Below are 23,996 nucleotides of genomic sequence, written 5' to 3' on the forward strand. Positions count from 1 at the left end.
ATCCCGGGGAGTTCTACTGGACAGCATTGTGAATCGAGGCTCCCAAAATGGTGATACCTGGAGACCAAGCATCTCTGTGTCTGCAGGTAAAGTGACTTATTTTTTCTTACTTCAGGTTGTCTCTTTGCATTGATATGCTCAGAGTAACTAGGGAAGTTGAGGCATTTAGCAGACTTGCTAGCCCTCTTCACACACACACACACAGATGAGAATTCTCCTTTAGGGAATGGCTAAATAAATGTGGCACAGTCATTAAATGGAATATTATACAACCATTAAAAGGAATGAACTCCATGTATCAGTAAGGATAAATCTCAAAAACTTTTTTTCATGTGAAAAAAGCCAGTTGCCGAACATAACCATTTACTGCACACAAAACAATACTACATTTTTCCTACATAAGAGCTTTTTTTTTTTTTTTAAGATCTGGAAGAATACATATCAAACTCATGACAGTGGTAACTTCAGGGAGGGGTAAGAGTAAATGGAATAAGGGACCAAAGGGACTTTTAACTGTTTCTGTAATGTTCTAAATTTTTTTTTGAAGATTTTAAGTAATCTCTACAGGCAACATGGGGCTCAAACTTACAACCTCAAGATCAAGAGTCCCATGCTCTACTGACAGCCAGCCAGGTGCCCCTTTAATGTTCTAAATTTTTAAAGGAAAACATTCATGTATTACTTGTGTAATTACAATTATTAAGAGAGGACATGAATTTATATACAAATACAAATGTAAATATGTAAAAATATGGTCGTGAAAAAAATAAGGGAAGTACACAAAACTCTAATGATAATTGTGTTGAGATGGTGGGATCATGGGTAATTATTTTCTTCTATTTCTCTATTTTTCACAAGTTTTTTTGTCTTGTGGCTATGATGTTAATACAATAAAAATTTTAAGATAGAAAATGAGTCCACCCTTACACTGCAGACAGAGTATTATCACATATCAGGTGTAGCTCTTAAGAGGCAACTGGCTCTGGTACATAATTAGAGCCAGAAATAATAGCTCAACATCATTTATGTAAAAAAATTTAATTATCCTTGGTGGCAGCCTCCAAAATTCAATTGGTCAATGTAAAACCCCATTCTGCAGCCAATTCACCGTGGTAGGCCCCCTGGGACCCTTCAGTTCCTAAAACCAGAGGTTCCACTGGAATATTTATGAGACTTCCCTTCGTATGCCCAGGCCACCTGACTAGTTATAGGCTTTGAAAATTGCTCAAATCAAAAATCCCTCCTCTGTGGTGTGCAACTCAGATCAAAAGCTGCTTCCTGCAAAAAATCCGGCTTCACCCGCACCCTACCTCCATGAGGACGTGAGGTAAACTTCCATGCAAGCAACAATGCTGGCCAAGCTTCTCGACTTTCAAGCCAGAATGTAAACCCTGTCACCCAAACACCTGTTCATCTGGCTTCCAAAACATATGGATCCTGCCTCAATTGACCACAGAGCATACCAACACTTCTGGCCTTCACCAGAGAAGTGTAGTCAGCCTCTGAGGTCCTGTCAAAAGTCTGGCTGTGAGAAGAGATATTTATGGAATATATTGTAAGGGACATTCTATCCATCCACTCCTTTAGGTGGCATTTTAAGTTGTGTCCCCAGATCAAGTTAAGGCACCAGAAGGTTACATGCCTGAACCATATTAGCTCAGCCCCTGCAGAAATGCTTTAATGTTACACCCTTGGCTTTTAGCCAAGGTAGTTACGAGCAAGTAATATGAAAATCTCTTGCGTGTGTGTTATGAAACTGTTACTGAGGACATTGTCCTTTATGTTAATCCTGCATGAGAGATTTCTTATGGAATTTAGCGTCAGCAGTGAACCATTATGTAGCTGTTAAAAATTATAATTCTGGAAGACTAAATATGAAAGTGTGTTTATGATATGTTCATTGAAAAAAAACCAAGAACACAAAATGGTATATAGACTCTCATTGCAGCCATGTAAAAATTATTTGTGTCTGTGGATGAGGACTAAAAGCTGCTAGGCAAAGATGAAAATTGTATGAGGGCAATGGGATTATAAAAATGTTTTGTATTTTCAAAAATTTTTGTTTGCTGTATGGGCGCCTGGGTGGCTCAGTCATTAAGCATCTGTCTGCCTTCAGGTCAGGTCATGATTCCGGGGTCCTGGGATCGAGCCCCACATCAGGCTCCCTGCTCCGCGGGAAGCCTGCTTCTCCCTCTCCCACTCCCCCTGCTTGTGTTCCCTCTCTCGCTGTGTCTCTCTCTGTCAAATAAATAAATAAAATCCTTTTTAAAAAATTGTTTGCTGTAGCCCTGTCTTTTCCACTGGGAGAAAAAAAAAAGAATTTAATGACAGGAAAATCTCTGTCCCTCTTGAGGAGCTGCTATGTGTCTTTCTTTCTGATAACAATTGTCACATTCCCCCTTTCCCCTGGCTGCCCCCAAAAGGTGGACGTCACGTTTGGTCATTGCATGTTAGCTCCTCCTTCCTTTCTATGCCTCTGATGTTCTATTTCTATAATCTTATGACATTTGTACTTTTGGGGGGGGGGCGGTAAAGTGCTCCAAATCCCTTATAGAAAGCAGCAAAATACAAAGCATTTTTCCCACTTTAAAAGTTATCCACAGTCATAATAAACTGGAAATATGTGAGAAAGTAAAAACAAAAAAAGATAACCACTGTTAACAGTTTTTGGCATTTCTTCCTATTTTTTCTCAATGTATTTTAAACAAAATTATGAGCATATAGCATGTAAAGTATCACATCCTGCTCTTTTCATGTAACTTTAAATTATAAGCATGTAAAAGATAAATAAAATAAAATAAAATATAAGCATGTTTCCTATACTGGAAGCTCTTCTGGTTGAAAACCCCGGTAAATATGATGCCAGTAGGACTTTCTTTCTTCTCTTTCTTTCTTTCTTTCTTTCTTTCTTTCTTTCTTTCTTTCTTTCTTTCTCTCTCTCTCTCTCTCTCTCTCTCCTTCCTTCCTTCCTTCCTTCCTTCCTTCCTTCCTTCCTTCCTTCCTTCCTTCTCTTCTTTCTTTCTTTCTTTCTTTCTTTCTTTCTTTCTTTCTTTCTTTCTTTCTTTCTTTCTTTCTTTCTTTCTTTCTTTCTTTCTTTCTTTCTTTCCTTCTTTCTCTTTCTTCCAGTAGGACTTTCAAAGGTTGAAACCATTGAGACCTGCAGGAAGGGTTAAAGACGAAGCTGGAAAGTCAGTTCAGGTGAGCCCAAAAGCTAAGAGATGAAGCTTTGTGGACCTTATTCCTACCGGGGGGGTTGGGGTGGTGGTGGGCAGAACCGAATTGCATGGGTGTGAAGTGTAAGCTCAGGGAAGCCTAAGGCCAGAAGGACAATGTGGGGTCTTGTATCCAGATTGGAGATCACAGGAAATAGGATTTTAGAGCTAGGACAGACGTTAGCTATCATCTAATATAATATACTCATTTACAACTGCAGAAACCGAAGCCAGAGGAGGCAAATTGACTTGTGTAGGCTCTGGAGTCAGAATGCCTGGATTTGTCTCTCTGCTCTGCTACTTAGTAACACCGGACCATAAGTAGATGCCTTACCCTCTCATTTTCCTCTCTGAAAGGGAAATACAGCATTTAACTTACATGCTTCTTGTGTGGATCAAATCAGATAATCCACCTAAAGCACTTAGCACAGTACTTAACACATAATAAAAACTCAACAAATGTTACTTTTTGATAGTACTGTAATTATTATCATGATCGAACTAGTTAGTGACAGAGCTATGACAAGGTCTCAGATCTCCTGACTCAAGCTAGTGCTCTTTTCACTGTATTGAACTAACTTTCAGGGTCCAGAAAGGACTGAAAGTTGCCTTGAACTTAGTAGGGGTAGCAACTCAAATCTACTTGGGGCTAAACCTGAAGACTTTAGTCTGGGGTCCACTTTATGTAAAAGCACCCAGCCTGGTGTCTGGAAAACAGTAGGCTCTTTTTTTTTTTTTTTTTTTTTTAAGATTTTATTTATTTGACACAGAGAGAGAGAACGAGAGCACAAGCAGGGGGAGCTGCAGAGGAAGAGAGAGAAGCCGACTCCCCACTGAGCAGGGAGCCTGCCACACCACAGGGCTCGCTCCGGGGATTCCATCCCAGGACCCTGGGATCATGACCTGAGCCGAAGGCAGATGCTTAACCTACTGAGCCACCCAGGTACCCCTAAAACGGTAGGCTCTTAAGAAAGGTTTATTAACTAAGAAGATTTTTAAAAACAACTACATGATTGGGAGGGTGGTGCTGGCTTCTAAGAGAAGGACTAGAAATCTTTCAGAGTCACATAAAGACTTAGGGAAGAGGGCTACCCAAACTATGTACATTCCATGCATGTCTGTGAAGACCAGAGACAAGTAGAGGTGGCGCTCTCCGAGATTCCTGGAACTTTCTCATTGTCATTTTTGTTAACCCTTTCTTCTTTCCCTGTAGTTACCGGCAAAAACTCCTATACAAACGCTAGGGAGGGTTGGGTGATTTTCCAGAGCTGGGCAGAATAAGAAAAAAGTGGGGAAATAGCTATCCCGATTCAAATTAATAAAGCTGATTTGGCAGCAGGGTTGGGGGGGTTGGCACCCAGGTAGAAAAGTGGGTGGTGGCAGTGAAGGAGGCAAGAGAGTCAGACCCCTCTATGATCTTTTTTTTAAAAAAGATTTTATTTACTTATTTGAGAGAGAGAGAATGAGAGACAGAGAGCACGAGAGGGAAAAGGGTCAGAGGGAGAAGCAGACCCCCTGCTGAGCAGGGAGCCCGATGTGGGACTCGATCCCTGGACTCCAGGATTATGACCTGAGCCGAAGGCAGTCGCTTAACCAACTGAGCCACCCGGGCGCCCAGACCCCTCTATGATCTTGAAGAGGAAAAAAAGAAAAACAAGTCGTGAATGGGAAGCCAGTTGAGACCATGAACTCTGGGGTTGCAATGGGGGAAAAGGCCTGCCTCCCCATCCCGCCCATATCTTGCCATATCTGTTCATAATTTATTACTACAGTCCGTTTGTTTTGTTTTGTTTTTAAAGATTTTACTTGACAGAGAGAGAGAGAGACAGCGAGAGAGGGAACACAAGCAGGGGGAGTGGGAGAGGGAGAAGTAGGCTTCCCGCAGAGTAGGGAGCCCGATGTGGGGCTCGATCCTAGGACCCTGGGATCATGACCTGAGCCGAAGGCAGACGCTTAACGACTGAGCCACCCAGGCACCCCCTACAGTCCGTTTTTTGGGGGCCTCCTGTTAGTCCTTTCTCCTGACCAATATCTTTTCTATTTTCCAAGGCTACCTTGCTAACTCTGTCCCTTGACTAATGTATATTCTAACACTCCCACAGCAATAGGGTGAATAACCTTGACCTCTCCAGATACGTGTTTTAAAGTAGCAGTGTCTTTACTATTCCCCAGATCCTTTAACTCACCCTCCTAAATCATCTGGTCCTATGGGTTATGGTCATTTTTGTCTTTCTAGGATTTCAAGGTATACCCTCATCTCAACACTAAAGACTCAATAAGTATTTGTTGATTGATTTCAGAGTTTATAATCTAGTTCGGGGAGACAATATGCCCTCATGAAATGAAAAGCTATGTAACCACGAGCACAAAATTAAAGAATACAAACTGAGTTCATAGAGGTTCAAGAGACGGGAAGCAGATGATTGATCTGTCAGGTCGGGTCAGTCAGGGAAAGTTTCCAAGAGCACCTAAGTTTTGAGCTTTGAATTGGAAATTTAAGGAGGTGATGGACATGAGTTGGTGGAGAGGTGGACCTTTTGAAAGAAATGCACAAGGGAGACAATGCAAGATATCATTCAAGCCAGGACAGGTGCCTGCCCCACCCTGCCATTTCCCTGTCTCAGCAGCTCTGCATGATCTGTCACCACACCTGTTTCAGTTCAAAGAGAGCTCCTTGTGACCTAGTGCCCACCAGGCACTCTCCTGTATCAGATTCACTTACCACGCACGCCAGGCTGTGCTGCAGGACGAAGAGGCATATATGCAGGAAATGTCTGCAGGCACTGTGGGCAACTATGCCCCATCTCTCTAGTCTGGACCTCAGGTAGGAATACGCGGTCTTCTATTTACCCTCTTCATGACAGATGGAGCACACATGCAGCCTGGAGGAGAAGGAGGCAGGAATGTGTAGCACCGAGATGGTTATGTTACCATGAGCAGACTAATATCACTTTGAAGGCCCAGTGTCCTGCCACCTCTGAAAAATGCTGAGTTGTCTATCTGTCCTTCCTGACGAGGAGAAAGGCATCATCAGCATGTAGCACATCTCAAACCACACCGCTAGGCACTATACAGACAAGTTACATTATAGTCCCTGCCCCTAGGAGTTCGCTGTCTAACAGGGAAACCGAGGCACGGCCGGACAGAAAGTACCCACCATACGTTTACTAAAAAGTTGTCAAATGTACAAACGTAATGCCATTCAATTCCTGATCCCATTCATTCTACCAGCATTTCTCGAATGGGAAATCTCGGGCTAGGGCCACAGAGATACGTAAACCTTGTCCCTGTCCCCAAGGAGTTCGGTTTAGTGGAGGAGACATACATATAAAGAAATCATTACAGTACCATATGGTTTATGCTGTATAACACAAGCCTGCACAAAGTTCTTGGAAACGCAGAAAAGGGAGAAGTCCACCTAAGGGGAACAAGAAAGGCTGAATAGGAATTTTCCAAGATAAGAGACTTGGGGAGGGGATAATGAGAGGGGGGACATCCCAGGAGGTGGAGGGAAAGGTAGAAAAGGGCACGACATTTCCCCGAAATAGTACAAAACTCCGACTGGTTGGAATTTAGTGTGCCTAGTGAAAGATGAAGCAGGAAAGGTGGGAAGTGGCCTGAACCTGAAGAGACCCGTGTACCTTGCTGGAGAGTCTGAACTTTATCACATAGGCAATAGGGAAAATCAAAGGACGTTTCAAGCAGGGAAATTCTCCGGTCACACCTAAGTGATATGATCCCAGTTCTCCTGCCTCCTAGCTGTGACTCTGGGAATGGCACTGAATTTCTGAGCATTTGTGTTTTCACGCATAAAATGGGGTTGATAGCAGTACCTACCATACAGGGTTGATTTGAGGAGTAGACGAGCTAATGTATGTAAAGCAATCAGCACAGTGCCAGGCACATAATAAGTGCTCCATACGTTTTAGCTACTATTACCAGGAGTGTTTCTTAGAAGGGTTAACTTTGTCGGCAGCATGGAACATAAACCACGGTGAGGAAAAGACGGATGGCAGGAGGTCCGACTAAGATGATATTACAACTTAATCCAGTGATAAATAAGGTCTGGACTGGGATCTGGACGGGAGAAGTTAAAGAGATGAAAAGGCGAGAGGGAAGTCTAGCTTGGAGGACCGGACAGATCAGGACAACTGGTAACCAAATTCAGAGATAAGGGTAGCCAGAGTATAGGGGTGTGGGTGCAAGAGCAGATAATGCGTTCCGTTTGGGACCTGTTGAATGAGAAGCTAAGCCACCCAAGATGGGAACCTGGAGAATATCAGTATTTCAGGGGAGGCCAGAGGAGCCAGTGGAGAAAACTGATTGGTCAGCGATCGCACTGTCACCGTGAATTGCATACGGGGGCTTGAGGGGGGTAGAGGAGACACTATCGCCAGCATTTGTTTACGTTGCACAAGCCCTTCACCCAACTCCCGAACACGCATACAGCCTATTTTCTAGTCCGTTCTCGGCTTCTTGCCTCTGGGTTTTCTGCTTCTTGTAGACACCGCATTCTTCCCTCCTGCCTTCCTTTCACGGAAAGACGGAGAAAGGTCTGGCGCCTCTCAACACGGTCACCGAGGCGACCCGGAGTCACACGGGAGGAGGTGGGAAAGGGGGGGAAAGGAGGAAAATGACTTTTAAAGAAAAGAAAAAGTCCGCGACGACCTCTAATAATTAAAGTTCCACCTCCCTATATCCTGCCACGCCGCTCTCCAGCCGCCCTTATCGGGCTCCTGGCCGCGAAGTAGGACGGGAAATGTAGTCCCCTAAGGCCGACCAGGGTGGCACGACTGAAGAACTCGGTTTCCCAACTGGCTCTCCAGGCGCGTGCGCAGATGGCTGCCCCGGCGAGTGGTAAACAGAGACGTCAGGCGGGGGCTGCTGCTCGGAGCAAAACAAAAAGGGAACCCGGGGGTGGGGGGTGGGGGGGGGCCGATAGGGGAATTGGTGCGGGAATAAGGGAGGCTGGGGCCGCGGGGCCGCGGGCCCTATCAAGAGTGGAGGGCAGGGAAGAGGCGGGGGGAGGGGCAGCTAGGGGAGGGGCAAGTGACGCGGGGGAGCGGGGCGTGGGGGAGGGCAGTGATCCGGGTGGAGGAAATTTGGGAGGAGTGTCCGGGGGGCAGCAACTTAAAAGGGGGAGGGAACTGCGGCTAAGGAGACGTTCGGTGATGGGAGCGCAATGTATGAGGGGATACCGTGCCTCAGGTTTAAAAGAACAGGAAGCTGAGTGAGAGGTTGGAGAAAAAGTGTCTTCGCTAGGCGGAGGTTACAGGTGGTGTCTCGGAAAGAGCTCCGAGGCTGTCCGCTTGTAGTCGAGAAGAGGATCAGAGAACTGTGTAGAAGGGACAGCTTGGGGGCTAGCGTCCTGGGGCGAGGGGGAAGTTCGCGACTTTCTGAGGACTGGCAGGAATGTGCCTCCTGGCCCTCGGTGCTTCCCCCCTGGGGGGAGGCATCGCGAGGGACGGTGGCAGGCTCCTCTGAAAGCTGAGCGGCGGAGGTCCAATTCCACGTATGGATCCAAGGAATGAGAATTCAGCCACAGAGGCTGCCGCGATCATAGACCTCGATCCCGACTTCGAACCCCAGAGCCGTCCGCGCTCCTGCACCTGGCCCCTTCCCCGACCAGAGCTCGCTACTGAGCCGTCTGAGCCTCCCGAGGTGGAGCCAGGTCTGGGAGAGAAGGTACACACGGAGGGGCACTCAGAGCCGACCCTGTTGCCCTCCCAGCTCCCAGAGCCGGCAGGGGGCCCCCAGCCCGGGATCCTGGGGGCTGTAACAGGTCCTCGGAAGGGAGGCTCCCGCCGGAATGCCTGGGGAAATCAGTCATATGCAGAACTCATCAGCCAGGCCATTGAAAGCGCCCCCGAGAAGCGACTGACACTCGCCCAGATCTATGAGTGGATGGTCCGCACTGTGCCCTACTTCAAGGACAAGGGTGACAGCAACAGCTCAGCAGGATGGAAGGTAACTATGACCCCCTTACCTCCGTCCCAATACCATCTGCCCCTGGGCCCCCTAGCCTCCTTACTGCCATTCTGGGGCCGCCTTTTATGCCCCCACCCCAGAGATCCACCTTCAAATCATCAATTACACAAACATTTACTTAGGACATAGTATATGCCACTGCTCAGTGCTTGATGCTGGAGGATCGCAGATGAATAAGACACTGTCCTTGCCTTGGAGAAAATTGAATTCTCTGCTCACTGCTCAACACTCCCAGCACTTTGGCTTGAGCTGCCCCAGACACTTATTTCCACAGAGAAGTCTTTATCCTATGTACAGCAGGAACTGTGTGGATTCCCCACATGAACCTAGCCTTCCTTCCTCCCCCACCTCCCACCCCAACACCTTTTCTCCCATTCCTGTGGGATTACTTGGATTCCCCACTTGCCTCTCAATACCTCAGGGTAGAGGTACTGTTCTAGAACGCCTCTACTCAAGAAGAGGGGGTGGAGTGGCAGAGGTGAAAAAAGGTGATATTCCTGGGGTAAAGTAGCTGCTCTTACGGACCAGGAGGAAAAAAAGGGCCATGAGCTGCTACCTGCCTCAGTTTACCCTGTAGTGCTAGGAAACTCTCCCTAGCAAGGGGCTATCTAAGTCTGGGGTGGCGGGGGCCAGGGGAGAGTTTTCATTTACTGTTGAGGAATAATAGTTACGAAAAAAAGAGCTAGGGATCTGACTTTGGAGCACAAGGTTGGGAGTTCCCTTGGCCTTCAATGAAGAAACTAGGAAGAAAGATCTTGCTAGATGCTCTGAAAACTTGTCCTGAGGAATATGGGACTCTAATTACAAAATGGGGAGCTTTAGCCCCTTGGCATCTTGCACCCCCGTAGGTGATGAGATCAGCGTACAAGGAAGTAGAGAGGGTTGAATGAGCAGAGGGTCCTCCCCTACGTGTAGGAGATCGAGTGATCAGATCTGCAGTATCCCCAGGAGTTGGGCCGGACAGAAAACAGGACAGCTGACTGAGACCCTTGGCACTATTTCTGGGTAGACTGCCACGCCACAGTCTCAGCTCATAAAGAGCTCCCCTCCTTGGACCCAGCCTACACAGCTGTTTTTTCTTTTCCCTTAGGTTCATTTTCCAGGGTAGAAGAAATAATCGTGAGTTGTTAGTTATGCAGTGGGAGTGTAGTCCCTCCTTATAATGTACACTTATTTGCGGAGTTTTCGTTTACAAAGTAGTTTTTAAGTTTTGTTTTGTTTTATTAATCTTCACAGCGATTGTGAGACTCCACATTTTACGTGTTGGGAAACTAAGGTACAGAAAGGTCAGGAAACTCGCCTGGTATCAGTAGAGCAAGAACTTGAACTCAGGTCTAACTAGAAATCATATCCTCTTTCTGCTAGTCCATGCTGCCAAATTCTTTTCACTGGAATGATGGTGAAGCCAAATCAGGCTGAGCTTGGGGCCTCCCAGCCTCTCATCCCCCATCCCCACCCCTGCCCCACTCCAAGGGGTAAGCCTGGGGGGGCGGGGCCTGAACTGGCTCCTCTGGTGGTGGGCCAGAAGTACTCCCACCCCACCAGGGGGTGGCACTCACTAAGAACAAGAAAGCTTTGTTTGGGTGGCTTGGGGGAACAATTAGGAGTCACCCCCCCACCCCGCTTCCAACAGGTAGGCATTATAGGCTTCTAGGGAGCTGACCTCTCCAGGTAAGAGGTTGTACTATGTACTAGTTCTGAGGTCTAAAGAAGAGGGGTTAACCAAATGGGCCCCTTGGGTATTGAGTGTAGAGAGAGGAATGGAGCTTCTCAGTAGAGCCAGAGCTGAAGGATGAACTGGGTGGGTGGGGGGGGATCTCAGTGCCAGAAGTCACGGGGGCACTCAGTTACCAAGGCTGGACAGTTACTGTCTAGATGGACAAGTTTCCATTCCCTTCAAGGAACGGGGAGTACCAATGCGGCCAGGGTAGTAGCCGTTACTGAAGGGTCCCAGGGAGACAAGGAGTTCTCTGGCTAAAGAACTCTGGAACAAGAAGCTACTTGAACATCTTTCCCCAGGCAGAGGGTCTCCTTATCTGGAGCACCAGTCAGACCCTCAGCCTCCTAGTAGCTCCAAGCCCTCCTGGGCTCCTCCCAAGTTTCTAAACACCAAAGAGCTCCATGTGGGAGGTCAAATGCCCCTAAGGTTGGAGATCTTAGGCACAAATTCCTGAGGGGAAATAGGGGAAAGGAGGTAGGACAGGGAAGGGAGGTGGGGGGGGGGGACACAAAAGGATGGTGTAACTAGCCTGGGGCAACCAGTAGAAAGAAGCTGCTCTGGGGGCTCAAGAAGCTGCCAATCTCAGCTCCCTGGGCCCCTGGGAAAAAACTTATCTCTAGCGGAATATCAGCAATGAGGGAGGAAGGGAGAACAGAGGGAGGGAAGGAGGGAGGGAGGGAGGACATGGAGCTTCCAATACCCAAGGTGCTCCAAAGCTGATAGAGCCTCAAGGGGAGGCTCACTATTGTCACCCGAGGGCCACTCACCAATAAGGCGACAAGGTACTGATTATGTCCTGGGAGCTTGGCACTCCGACGGGGTGCCGTTGAGGGCTGCCTGACTGGACAACATGATCTGTGCCATGGGCGCTTATACTCGATGAGACTAATTATGTGAAATTGTAAATAATACAATATAGGTTGGGTCAGATTGTGTGGAACAGATTAAAAATACCATATGAGAGATTTGGCCGCAGAAGTCAAGCAACCACTTAATAGAAGGGAGGGAACTTACGCTTGGTCTTGAGGAACTAGCAGAATTTACAGAAGGGAGATCCTTCCTAGGACGAGGAGGGAGGGAGAAGGGAACGTGCCTCGTGTATCTGAGGTACAGCGAGGTGCCTGGCCTGAATGTAGTTGAGCGTGTCTGCCCAAGGACTGGGAGGAATCAGGAAAAAAAAAAAAAAGAGATCTTCAAATCCTATGGAGAGCTGGGGCTCAAGTGCCCCATGCGGAGTAGAGTGCTCGCTCTGCTGAGGTTCCAGCCCCTCAGCCTAGTCAGAGAACTGGCTCAAGACAGGGTGGGCCAGTCTTGGGTTGGTGTCACACCACTGTCCCGTAAACTCCACCCAAGCCTACACTCAAGGAAAGAGGCTAGAGCCACAGAATTCTTTCCCACCTAATCCTAGTTCTGGTGGAATCAGGAGTGCATCTCCCCAGTAAATGCCCACCAGCCCCAGACAGCCCCCCAGGGACCTGGGAGGAGTGCAGTGCTGTGAGCTTTTCCAGAATGGGCCCAGTGCCCTCGGCAGTAGGTTGTTACCCGGCTTGTGTCCTGGGCCCTTGTGTAGAGACATCTGGAGCAGCAGAAACTGAGCATCTTGTCTTTGGGTGGGAACTGTGTACGGTCTCCCCCCCCCAACCCCGCTCTAATCCCCACCCCTACCTTTGCCTGTTACCACCCCCCCCGGGGGGGTTTGATAGCTCTGGGTTTCTAGGAATGCCCCTGCTCTGTCCCAGCGTCCTTCAAGGCGGGGCTGCTGGCCACTTGGCCTCCCCTGCACACAGCTCATGCCCCTTTCCCGCTGCCTCTGCCCCCTCCAGAACTCCATCCGCCACAACCTGTCCCTGCACAGCAAGTTCATCAAGGTTCACAACGAGGCTACCGGCAAGAGCTCTTGGTGGATGCTGAATCCTGAAGGAGGCAAGAGTGGCAAGGCTCCCCGCCGCCGGGCAGCCTCCATGGATAGCAGCAGCAAGCTGCTCCGGGGCCGCAGCAAGGCCCCCAAGAAGAAACCTGCCGTGCTGCCGGCTCCACCCGAAGGCGCCACTCCAGCGAGCCCGGTTGGCCACTTTCCCAAGTGGCCAGGCAGCCCTTGCTCGCGAAACCGCGAAGAGGCCGATGTGTGGACCACGTTCCGTCCACGAAGCAGTTCCAATGCCAGCACCATCAGCACTCGGCACTCCCCCATGAGGGCAGAGTCTGAGGTGCTGGCCGAGGAGGAGATGCCAGCCTCAGTCAGCAGCTACACAGGGGGTGTCCCTCCCACCCTAAACGAAGATCTCGAGCTGTTAGATGGGCTCAATCTCACCTCGTCCCATTCCCTGCTCTCTCGGAGTAGTCTCTCTGGCTTCTCTTTGCAGCATCCTGGGGTCCCGGGTCCCTTACACACCTACAGCACCTCCCTCTTCAGCTCAGCAGAGGGGTCCCTGGCAGCAGGAGAAGGGTGCTTCGCAAGCCCCCAGTCTCTGGAGGCCCTGCTCACCTCTGATACGCCACCACCCCCTGCCGATGTGCTCATGACCCAGGTAGACCCCATTCTGTCCCAGGCTCCGACACTTCTGTTGCTGGGGGGGCTACCTTCCTCCAGCAAGCCAGCCACAGGAGTCGGCCTCTGTCCCAAGCCGCTAGAGGTCCCAGGCCCCAGCAGTCTGGTCCCCACCCTTTCTATGATAGCACCACCTCCGGTCATGGCAGGGGCTCCCATCCCCAAGCCCCTGGGGGCTCCTGTGCTCACACCTGGTACTGAAGCTGCAAGCCAAGACCGAATGCCTCAGGATCTGGATCTTGACATGTATATGGAGAACCTGGAGTGTGACGTGGATAACATCATCAGCGACCTCATGGATGGGGGCGAGGGACTGGACTTCAACTTCGAGCCAGGTAGGACACCTCTTCATCCACGGTAGCATCTCACAACCTACAGCCACTCCTAGGTGCCCAGCTAGTGCCATGATCTGAGCAAGAGGGAGCTTTAGAACTGGCGGCCGGGGAGGGGGGCGGTGGCTGGAGCCCCTGGGGAATGGGGGAGAGGGCGTCGTATTAGAGGGGCGTAGCTCCCCATGGGACCTCCAGGCCCCTCAGCAATGCCCGCCCCTAGCAGCAGCAGCACAGGTGAGGTAGGGGGAAGGGCTGTCTCTGTTTTTTGTGGGGTTTTTTGGGGGGGCATGGACCTTAATGGTGGAAAGTTGTCATGCCCCAGATGAGCCTCTTTGTCTTCCATTTCTTCTTTCCACAGATCCCTGAGCCACGGCTGGAAGCTTTGTCCCCTGCTTCAGCGGTGGAGCCAGGCGTGCCCATATCCACTCTTTACCCTTGACCCCTCCCTGGGAATTCGGGACCCTGCTTTAGAGCTAGGGTGGGGTCTGCTCACACGGGGGCGTTGAAGAAATTCTAAAGATAAAGCTGCCCCATCTGGGAACTGTGGAGGGAGGGAGGGAAAGGGGTGGGGGGAAAGGGAAAGGGTTTCTTCTCACTGTGCCAATTAGGGGGTGAGGCCCCCTCTTGGGAGCCATCCTTGGCTCCCTCCATTCCCGCCCCCTGGGTTTCAGAGCAGGGGTGGGCAATGCTGTTGGAAATGTGAAGTCACCAGTGGCCTTACCCCTGCCTTTGGAAGCAGGATCTTTTGTAGTCTTACCTGAGCTGGTCCGGGCTAGCTTGAGCCTGGGATTTTTATGCAGTGGCCCCCTAGGCCAGTGGGGTGGGGTGGGTAGGGTGGGGTAGTAGGGACCTGGGAGGGCCAGGGTCTGAGCACTGGAGGGGCTCACCAGGCCAAATCACCCTTGGAAGCCTGCAGATAACAGAAAGGCTTTTTATAAACTTTTAAAGAAATATAAACACAAATACAGAGATTTTTAACAGTGGCAAGGTGCTAGTGATGGGGAGAATGCTTTTTTTTTTTTTTTTCTTTCTGAAGGCTTTGTCATAGTGACATGATGCAAACACTACAGACATTACTTGGGGAAACATGGGAAGTGGGGGGGGGGAGAGAGAGAGAGCTCCAGGCCACCAGAGAGCAGGGGGCAGGGGAGCAGCAGTGGAGAGCTGTACTGAGCAAGGGGGAAAGCTCTGCTGTGAAGATGTCTGGAACAAGGTCTGCGCAGACCTAGCTTAGAGTTGCCCTACGGAAAAAGCTAAGCCAGGCCCCCTGGTTCACCTTGTGTCTGGGAGTGTGTGCTGTTGGGGGTGCGGCCGCCCACTCGCATGACCCACTACGGGTTAGCACTATGGTGGGAGAGTGCACTGAAGGCCTGGAATTAGTCTGTGGCCTGCAAAGGGGTGGGAGGGGGTGGGGGAGAAGAGGAGGGAAGGATTTAGGGTGGTAAAGTTAGGCACAGAGACCTCCCTGTTCCAGGCCCCTGACAGCTGTCCCTGCCCTTCTTCCCCTTGCCTGACTACAGGGGTTATGTGGAAGTGTGTGTGGTGGCAAGCAGGGGGGAGGGGTGGAACAGGGAAGGGGGAGCTGGGGAGCTTGGCCAAGGGTCTGGGAAATGAGCGGGGATGGAGGGGAATGTGGATCAGGTTTACTAGCACCTGCCAGGGTGGCCATCTGGGGCTCCTTCCCCACCCCAGCCCCCAAAGCAGCCCCTCCCCCAGTCCCCTTTGCATTGTCCCCTCCCCCGCCCCTGCTGTGGGTTCCCATCATTTCCTGTGTCAGCGCCTGGCCTACCCAGATTGTATCATGTGCTAGATTGGAGTGGGGAAGTGTGTCAAATCAATAAATGAATAAATTCAATAAATGCCTATAACCAGCTCTGGTTTCTGCTGCCTTGCTGCTCCCCTCAGATAAGGCGGGGGGCGGGGGAGGCAGAGGACTGGCGGGAGGGACTACTCAGAAGCGGAGGAGAGGTGGGGGGCTGGGGGAATTTCAGCAGGGGGAGTTGGTGGATCATCGCAGTGGGGGGAGGGAAGCTGCCAATCCCTCACGGAACCCCAGCAGTAGTGGGCGGGCTGTGATAGGCCTCTCAAGGGGAGGTAGTCTGGTTGGATAAGACCCCACCCCCTACTCTGTCCCTCAAAGGCTCATTGTAGCAGACTTCACAGTCTTGCCTCACTCCCACCCATGTGCTCACCCCAGCCCTCTCCTGCCACTCCTACCCACCCTCAGAGCCTCCACGGTGCCTGGGGCACACTTAAGCCTTGGTGCAGATATTGGGAGAAGGAGTCTTTCTTGAAGAAGGGACCTCATGTTGAATTCCAGTGATTTCATACCTCGTATTACTGCTCTCACTTGGGCACTTTATTTAGTTAGCGATGTTTATCCCTTCTACTGAAAAAGTCCGCTCTGGTCCTAAAGATCGGACCCCTGCGAGGGGACCCCTCTTCATCCAATCTTCCTGTTGATTTGGACTGGAAAAGGAAAGGATCCATAAGTAGATCAAGAGGCCCCTGCAGGGAAGCTTTCTACAAACTAGGGCCTGTGGCAGGCCAAGAGAGGTTGGAGGCAGGTCTTGGGCATGGATGTTGGATTTGGAAAGGAAATTCATCCCAGGGGTGGGGGGGGGGCAGGGGGCAGGAGCCTTGGGTTGGCTGGTAGGGAAGCGCAGGGTGCAGGAACAGACTACATTTGGGGAGTCTTACTGGGAGGTTCACGGAGGAGTCAGTTGGACTGACTTTCTTGGCTTCTTGGCTTCTAAGCGATTTAATTCGGTTCCTCTCCAGGAGGTCACATTGTATGCGCAAGGTGTCTGAGAACCAGGAAAAGGCACCCCCACCTCTGAGGACTAGAGACCTTACCTACCCACCTCATCCCTCCCATCATTCCAGTGATCACTTGGAATAACTGGGTCCAAAGCTAGGCTGAGGAGTGATCTGAAGGTGCCTAAATTTTGCTCTTTTCGGTGGGAACTGGGACACCGAGACTCCAAGAGAAAAGGATGAAGGGAAAGATGGAAACGATGGGTGGTGATAGGGAGATTATATCAAGACAGTGCCCGAGAAATGGGGGTGAGGAGTAGGGGTGAGTGACACATGCTACTCCAGCCGGTTTGAGCGAAACACCCATCCTAAAGTGGACCTAGGCCGTAGTCCCCTTTTCCTAGGATCCTGCCTCATTACACAATTCGCACTCCATATAGAGAATGTACTCTATCACCCGGCTGTGTACGGTCCTCTCCACGTTCTTCCTTCCTCCATCATGCTCCTTACCAATTAGCTCAGGTTCTGGATTCTTCAGGAGAGGCACAAAAGCTCTGTAGGCATTCTCCAGTCGGGTTCCTGTGAACACAGCAGTGTGCTATCTCCAGCCTCTGTCACCCCGTCCCCCCCTTCCAAAGCCCAAGATTTCAGGAACCTAACACTCGATGCTACTGTGAGCTGATATACCTGATTTCTTCCCCCTCAGGTCCAACCCTAGGCTCAGGTGGGGGGGGGCGCATAATATGCATAAACCTACCCTATTGTTGTAGAGGCAGTGCTCTTTCTTAGGCTGACTGGAGATGGTCAGTTTGGACCTGGTTGAGGGTCAAGGTTCACAGTCCATTTTGGACAAGGTTCACAGTTCAGTTTGAGGGCCCTGCCCTATCTTTCAGGAATGCTCCCAAGCCTCTACCTGGTGCTCCATGCTCCACCTTACAAATATAGTAGGTGTTTCGAGCAGTAAGGAATTTGCTGGCATAGTCTCCAGGGGTCCTCGTCAGGAAAAGCAACTTCATTGTCCCCGTTTCATCACACAAATCGATGGTGTCTGGAGGGAGGCCACAGGGTTATTGGGGCAGCTAAGGAAGGGGAGTGGGAGCAAAAAGGGCAGTGATCCTATCCTGAAGGGATTGGAGGAAGCTGTTGGATTCAAAGAGCTCTCTTCTTGCCCGTCGGAGGGCTTGGAGGCTGGAAATGACCCCGCGGACTTCTAACCCTTGGCCTTTAGTCCCCTCCCCCCAACTCCTCACCTGTTTTAGGCAACCCTACTTTATTGCGGGTATAATGCAGCAACAGAAGGACAGAGCAATTGGTATTGACCAGAAACTGCTGATTATCTGAGAAGACATGGGATGGGGCATGTGGCCCTTCTCTAGGTATACCATCCCTGTGACCGCCCCTCCACTGCCCTCAAACCTCCCCAGCCCTACATACAGACTCCAGCTCTGTAATGCCCCTCACCTCCATGTTTGATGAAAATGAACATGCTCTCAAGATCTTCTCACTCTTCAGATGGAGGCCTGATGAGTCATTCGGAAGGAGAATGTTCTAGAGGTCCTGGGAGGTGGGGGGGGGCAAGTTGGCCCATAGGGTTGGGGGTCTGGAGAGGTCGGTGGATCGCATAGGCTGAAGAGGCCCAGACAGGGCAGACAGGAGAGAGACACTGGCAGTGGTGGATAGCCAGCATCCCTAGGGGTGGGGCCTGAGGCTGAAGTTGAGGGATTATGAGGTCAGAAGTGGTATATGTAGCAGAAGGTGGAGTAAGGATAAGGAGAGAAGAACCCAGGTGGGGTCTGTGAAAGATTTGCTGGGGACAGGCGCCTGGGTGGCTCAGTTGGTTAAGCGACTGCCTTCGGCTCAGGTCATGATCCTGGAGTCCCTGGATCGAGTCCCGCATTGGGCTCCCTGCTCGGCGGGGAGTCTGCTTCTCCCTCTGACCCTCCCGACCCTCCCCCCTCTCATGCTCTCTCTCTCTCAGTCTCTCTCTCAAATAAATAAATAAAATCTTAAAAAAAAAAAAAGATTTGCTGGGGGGGGGCAATGCATCCTGCGGGGCGCCTGGGTGGCTCAGTGGGTTAAGGCTGTGGCTCTTGGTTTCAGCTCAGGTCGTGATCTCAGGGTCCTGGGATCGATGCCCGCATGTCGGGCTCCTCCACGTTCAGTGCAGAGTCTGCTTGTCCTCTCCCTCTGCTCCTCCCCGCCCAATAAATAAATAAAATCCTTTTAAAAATAAAATAAGGGGCATGTGGGTGGCTCAGTCAGTTGGGGGTCTGCCCTCGGCTGGGTCCTGATTCCGGGGGCCTGGGATGGAGCCCTGAGTCGGGCTCCCTGCTCAGCGGGGAGCCTGCTTCTCCCTCTCCCTCTGCCATTCCCCCTGCTTGTGCTCTCTGGCTCTCTCTATCTCTCTGTCAAATAAATAAATAAAATCTTAAAAAAATAAATAAAATAGGGCGCCTGGGTGGCTCAGTTGGTTAAGCGACTGCCTTCGGCTCAGGTCATGATCCTGGAGTCCCGGGATCGAGTCCCGCATCGGGCTCCCTGCTCGGCAGGGAGTCTGCTTCTCCCTCTCCCACTCCTCCTGCTTGTGTTCCCTCTCTCGCTGTGTCTTTCTCTGTCAAATAAATAAATAAAAATCTTTAAAAAAAATAAATAAATAAAATAAAATGCATGCTGGTAGGAGTGCAGGACACCTAGAGAAAAGCCAAATTTCTCAAACGCTGCTCATCTTTAGTTAATTTGTGGTACTACTCCTTGCACATCATGAGTCCACTACTCCTTTTTCCTCCTGTCAGCACCATGCCTCGCACCCTCCTTGCACCCCACATTTCCCTTGCTCCCCTCCCCAACAACAGACATTCTTGACGATCATCAACAGAAGCTTTATTTCTCATTGCTTGGAGCATAACTGAAGGGTAGATGGAAGGAGGGAGGGAAGGACGGAGGGACTGCGGGAGAAATAATCCTGCGAGGAGGAGGAGGGGCTGGATCTGGGAAGATGAGCCGCGTGCTCAGGGCAAAGGGGCAATTGGACGATAGGAGATATTGAATGGGGGGGGGCGTGGAGGGGGAGGGAAGTTATAGGGGGCATAAAATTCAGAATCAGCCACAGGGGGGCGAGGTGAGCATGGGACCCAGGCTGGTTAGAGGGGAAGTTAGTACAATTTAGGACTACAGGGCTCTGGAGTTCTATCAGGGTATCAGGGCTCCAGTTTCAGGTTTCAGGGTGTAGCATGGGGGAGCCCAGTAGGGGCTATGCTGGCTGCAGGGGGAGCCCCCAGGCCCCTCCCCTGGAGCCCCTCCTTTGGGGGGAATCTCACTGACGTAGCAGAGCCATTCACTGTAGTCTGGCTGCAAACTCTCCGCCAGGCCCTTGGACACTCCGCTCCAGGCCTAAAGACAGATATCTCCAGGTCAGGGGTCAATTAGGCGCAGGGAGTAAAAGACCCGGGCTCTGGACGAAGGGAGCTCTTACAAGGTCTGCAACGCCTGTGATTACGGAAGGGACACACAGACTCCCGGGGCCCCCCCATACCGCTGTTGCCATCTGCCCCACCCGATCTATATAATCAGTTCTTCGGTGTGTCGCTCTCCCATCTAGCCCAACCTCCCACTGGCCGGCCACATCCTGACAGTTAGTGCAGGCCCCCTCCCCTCCCCTCTGGCCCCCATACTCTGTCTGACTTTCGGGCAGAGGCAGTCGGTGGTCGACAAACTGCAGTCTGCCTGTGAAAATGTTCTCACCGAAAAGTTCCCGTGGTATTCGGTGACCAGATCCTCGAGGTTCTTGAGGGTAGGAATGCGGGGCAATATCCTGAACGGAGGAGAAAGAGGGAGCAGGAGCATGTAGGTTACACTTGTCCAGTACCCTTCTCCCAGTTCTCCCAGATGGAATGAAGGGATTCTGCGGTCTGTGTGCCTGCAGCTTCCTTCCGTCACCATGTCCCCCTTGAGTGATCCCTCGTTCCTTGCTGTCCCTCTCTCTACTCCTGGAGACCCTGTGATAATCCTCCTCTACTATTTCTTCCCAGCCACCCCACCTCGTTTTCCTGGGATATCTGAAATCTCACCGTTCCAGGTAGCAGTACACACAGATAAGGGAAATAATCAATCCCATGGAGACAAAGGGGATGATAAGCACAGCTTCCAAAGCAAACAAAGAATTCTCTACAAAAAAAAAAAGAAGAAAGAGAAAGTGACCTAACATCTGTAGTGCCCCAACTTTGGTGCCAGGCTCTGTGCTAGACACTTCCCATACCCTTAATCCTCACAACTCCTGAGAGTGGCAGGGGGGGGGGGTGGGGGGGGACAATCATTATCTCCATCTTACAGATGAGGAAACAGAATCAAAGAGGTTAGCAATGTGCCCGAGGTCAAAGAGGGGGGGAGTAAGCAGCAGAGCCAGGTTTAAAACCCGACATCGGTCTGCTTCCAAAGCTATCTTTGCCATGCAGGCTTTCCGGAAATGCTGTAGGGGAATCTTAAACATTCTATCTCCCCTCCGCCTCCTTCTCGACCACCCCCCCCCCACTCTAACAACATACTGAGCCAACCCTACACAGAAAAGCCTTGCAACCTGGGGGTTGAGGTTGAACAGTGAGGGGAGATGGGCCACCAAGTTTGGGGGGCTTAAGGATCGAGAGGTAGAGCAAAAGAGAGTGATGCTCGAAAAGGTTGGGGTGCCGGGCTCATGGGTCACGGTGAGGCCTTAGGCCCATTTTACCCTTGGAAGTATTGCTGCCCCAGTGGATAGGGCGGCTCCATTCACTCCAGCGCTGAGCGCTTCCACAGAGTGGGTTATAGCGGCTCCGGACACGGAATGTGTAGACTTTCTGCCCATCCACGCTAGGCAGAGAGAAGCTATTTCGGTGGTCCACTGATTGTTCCTTGGGGAGAAAGAGAGTGAGGGAGAGATGGGTGTCTAAAAAAGAAGGGAGAATTAAAACCGCAGCCCCTCCCCCCCACATCATCCAGTCCTTCCCAGCTCTTCCCTCCTCTCTTGACTACTCAAGCCACCCTGCTCCCTTCACCGACTAGAATCTAATGCCTCCTCGCCAGATCCCCTGGAAGGCTCCCTTTTGTTTACTTGCCTATCAGGTATTGGGAAGAGTACGGGTAGGAAAACGTTAATGGAAAGTCCACTGGTCATTATAGGCAAAGGAGCTGGATGAGGGGAGAGACAGAGCAGAGGAACCAGGAGGCAGAGAACAGGAGCTTCAGATCAGGCCCTCCTATTTGGCTGACTGAATCGTCTATCCCCATTTGCTTGGCCTTAGAGCTGCTACATTCATGACCCCGGTCACTCACAGTCCAGCTGCGGTCCCAGTCACTCCGGTACTGCACAAGGTGCTCCAAACAGTGGTCCAAGTGTCTGTTGCTCCAGCTCAGTTCTAGCTGTGATTCGCTCAGGTTGCGAAGGGTCAGGTTCTCCGGAGCCCAGGGGATCACTGGAGATATGTGTGTTTGTGTGTGTGTGTGTGTGTGGCCATTGCCCTGGCCTAGATGAGTTAGGATCCTGAAGGTAGCGCCCCTAATCCCTCCGCCCCTCCCGATCCCGATCCCGATCCCTCACCTCCTCCTTCCTGCCTAAGTACCCTCAAGGTGAAAGAACACCACTCCCTATACTCCAGTGCCCCACAATATATTCCAGGACTCTTGGCGCCCTTTCCAAATTACCCAGATTCTGCAGTTTTAGCATCTGTATGGACTGCCTCCTGGGCTCCCGTGGGTCCTGGAGCTGGACAACAAATGTTTCGTAGAGATGGATCTCCTCCTTTTGCAGCCAACAGCCCGCAGTGGTCTCTCCGGAGAACAGATAGTGGCCACACTCCTGGACTTTATCATCATTGGACTTCTTGTACCTGGAGAAGGGTTGGGAGGAAGAAGAACAGTGGCATAAACTTGGGTACTCCAGATACCACAGCCCAGCCCCATCTCCTCTGAACTGACTTACCCCATGAGAAAATGGTGGGGAGGCTCGGACGCTGGCTTACCCTCTTTCTTGGTCCAGCCCACCTCCCTCTTACTCCCTTGTGCTGTCCCCTCTTCCTTTTTCATACCAGTAGTGCAGAGTCAGGTTGGTGGGCTGGGGCTCAGAGCTGCTGTTCCAAGTGCAATTCATGTACTCAACATTGAACACAAAACACTGGACCTCTGGGAGGGGCAGGGTGGAAACGGTGAGGGCCGCAGGGGGTGTAGCGGTCAGGAAGAAATCTAGGTTAGAGAGAGGACGAAGGGGGGGGAGGGAGGGGAAGACCAGAAATGATGGTCAGAAGAAGCAGTGGCAAGGGGCAGAGAACCCTTCCCCTTTCCCTTCTCCACAGTACTCTTCAGTTCTGCCCGCATCCTTCTAATGCCCCATGGCAGGTTCGAGATTTCTGTACGGCCCCTTCCCACAGGCTCCCCTCTCACCAACCCCCTTCAGTCCCACGTTTCCCACCAGCTGTGATGTCTTCATTCCCATTGGGCATGGGGCCCGTCAAGTTCAGCCCCACCCCCAGCAGAGGCAGCTGCAGGAATAAGAGGGATCTGAGTGGCAATGGTGGCTTCAACATGGCGCTTGCTCTTCGTTCCCTGGGTGTAGACTGTCAGGAACCTGGGCCCCTCACCCATTACCCCTCCCCACCCACACATTTCCTCCTGTCATAGCTTCCGGTGGAAAGAACCTTCGAAGCCAGGGCTTTACAGAGGGTGTGGCAAATGTGTGCTATGACACAGGCTAAATCCTCCGGGAGATTAAGTGTTAATCTAATCTGTAGGTGTATTACCACCACGGTAAAGTGCTGTTAGGTGGAGACCGAGGCTGGGCACACGATACCGTCACAGACTCAAGAATCTTCAGGCCACCCGGATCCTGGGAAGGGTCTGTTCGCTGCTGCCACCACCACCACCACCACCACCACTCCCAACCACCCACCTGCTCATCTAAGTCATTTTATCCTGTGGAGTGGAGGGTCTGGACCTCCCTCCCCATCCTGCGCTATGCTCCTTCCTGGGCTCAGTCACCCTGAAACCTCTGTCAAAGCCCTACTCTCTTGGGTGGAAAGTACAGTCTTGACGCCTGTGGGCGCACATATAGCTGTCTTCCTTCTGACCTAATCCAAAGCAGAATATCCATCCACCCTTAGCTGCTGCCTGAGCTGGGTCCCTGTTGAGACTGGTTAGGAGGTCTGACTTACAAGTAGATTCTGGAAATGGAGGAACAACAATACTGGCTTCAAACTCCTCGTCTTCCCCTAAATCTGCTTCTCTTCCTGTGTTCCCTATCTCAATGTATCACCACCCTCTCAGTCACCCAGACTTGAAACCTCAAAGTCATCATCAATTCCTCCCTCTCTCTCATTCCTGAGAATCCAATCAGCTCTACGTCTGTGGTGTTTCTCTCAGCAGTGTCCTCCTTTCCACGAGCACAGCCACTGTGCTAAATCAGCCTTTCATTCCCT

General features: G+C 51.1%; 3 protein-coding genes across 3 annotated transcripts; 1 reads left to right on the forward strand and 2 right to left on the reverse strand.

Moving 5' to 3' along the window:
• The first annotated feature begins 8,292 nt into the window (after window positions 1-8,292).
• FOXO4 (forkhead box O4) lies at window positions 8,293-15,673 on the forward strand. Its single transcript, XM_045879329.3, has 3 exons — window positions 8,293-9,179; window positions 12,744-13,803; window positions 14,159-15,673. Exons 1-3 carry the CDS (start codon window positions 8,727-8,729, stop codon window positions 14,164-14,166), a joined length of 1,521 nt encoding a protein of 506 aa, XP_045735285.1. The 5' UTR covers window positions 8,293-8,726; the 3' UTR covers window positions 14,167-15,673.
• Window positions 15,674-16,079: 406 nt separating this feature from the next.
• CUNHXorf65 (chromosome unknown CXorf65 homolog) lies at window positions 16,080-18,177 on the reverse strand. Its single transcript, XM_045895404.2, has 6 exons — window positions 18,019-18,177; window positions 17,808-17,894; window positions 17,471-17,605; window positions 17,068-17,136; window positions 16,501-16,607; window positions 16,080-16,269 (listed from the first exon to the last, which is right to left on the reverse strand). The coding sequence occupies exons 1-6, from the start codon at window positions 18,041-18,043 to the stop codon at window positions 16,168-16,170; spliced, it is 525 nt and encodes a 174-aa protein (XP_045751360.1). The 5' UTR covers window positions 18,044-18,177; the 3' UTR covers window positions 16,080-16,167.
• Window positions 18,178-19,421: 1,244 nt separating this feature from the next.
• Window positions 19,422-23,149, reverse strand: IL2RG (interleukin 2 receptor subunit gamma). The gene is made up of 8 exons (XM_045895490.3): window positions 22,994-23,149; window positions 22,614-22,767; window positions 22,231-22,415; window positions 21,862-22,001; window positions 21,278-21,440; window positions 20,625-20,721; window positions 20,299-20,368; window positions 19,422-19,947 (listed from the first exon to the last, which is right to left on the reverse strand). Exons 1-8 carry the CDS (start codon window positions 23,106-23,108, stop codon window positions 19,747-19,749), a joined length of 1,125 nt encoding a protein of 374 aa, XP_045751446.1. The 5' UTR covers window positions 23,109-23,149; the 3' UTR covers window positions 19,422-19,746.
• Window positions 23,150-23,996: the final 847 nt, after the last annotated feature.

This window comes from Mirounga angustirostris, unplaced genomic scaffold (genome assembly GCF_029215605.1).
Source record: "Mirounga angustirostris isolate CCGP_5_RB_7025 unplaced genomic scaffold, mMirAng1.0.hap1 SCAF_11, whole genome shotgun sequence".
NCBI lineage: Eukaryota > Metazoa > Chordata > Mammalia > Carnivora > Phocidae > Mirounga > Mirounga angustirostris.

Bases quoted from the DNA above. Each gene is read 5' to 3' on its own strand.
- FOXO4 (XM_045879329.3), top strand. From the start codon at position 8,727: ATGGATCCAAGGAATGAGAATTCAGCCACAGAGGCTGCCGCGATCATA. The intron at 9,180-12,743 runs GTAACTATGACC...TGCCCCCTCCAG, and splicing joins ACAGCTCAGCAGGATGGAAG to AACTCCATCCGCCACAACCT.
- CUNHXorf65 (XM_045895404.2), bottom strand. From the start codon at position 18,043: ATGTTCATTTTCATCAAACATGGAG. The intron at 17,606-17,807 runs GTGAGGAGTTGG...GCCTCCCTCCAG, and splicing joins AGTAGGGTTGCCTAAAACAG to ACACCATCGATTTGTGTGAT. The intron at 16,608-17,067 runs GTAAGGAGCATG...CCTGGTTCTCAG, and splicing joins TCCAGAACCTGAGCTAATTG to ACACCTTGCGCATACAATGT.
- IL2RG (XM_045895490.3), bottom strand. From the start codon at position 23,108: ATGTTGAAGCCACCATTGCCACTCAGATCCCTCTTATTCCTGCAGCTG. The intron at 22,002-22,230 runs GTAATTTGGAAA...ACATATCTCCAG, and splicing joins GCTAAAACTGCAGAATCTGG to TGATCCCCTGGGCTCCGGAG. The intron at 20,722-21,277 runs GTAAAATGGGCC...TTTTTTTTGTAG, and splicing joins GGGCAGCAATACTTCCAAGG to AGAATTCTTTGTTTGCTTTG.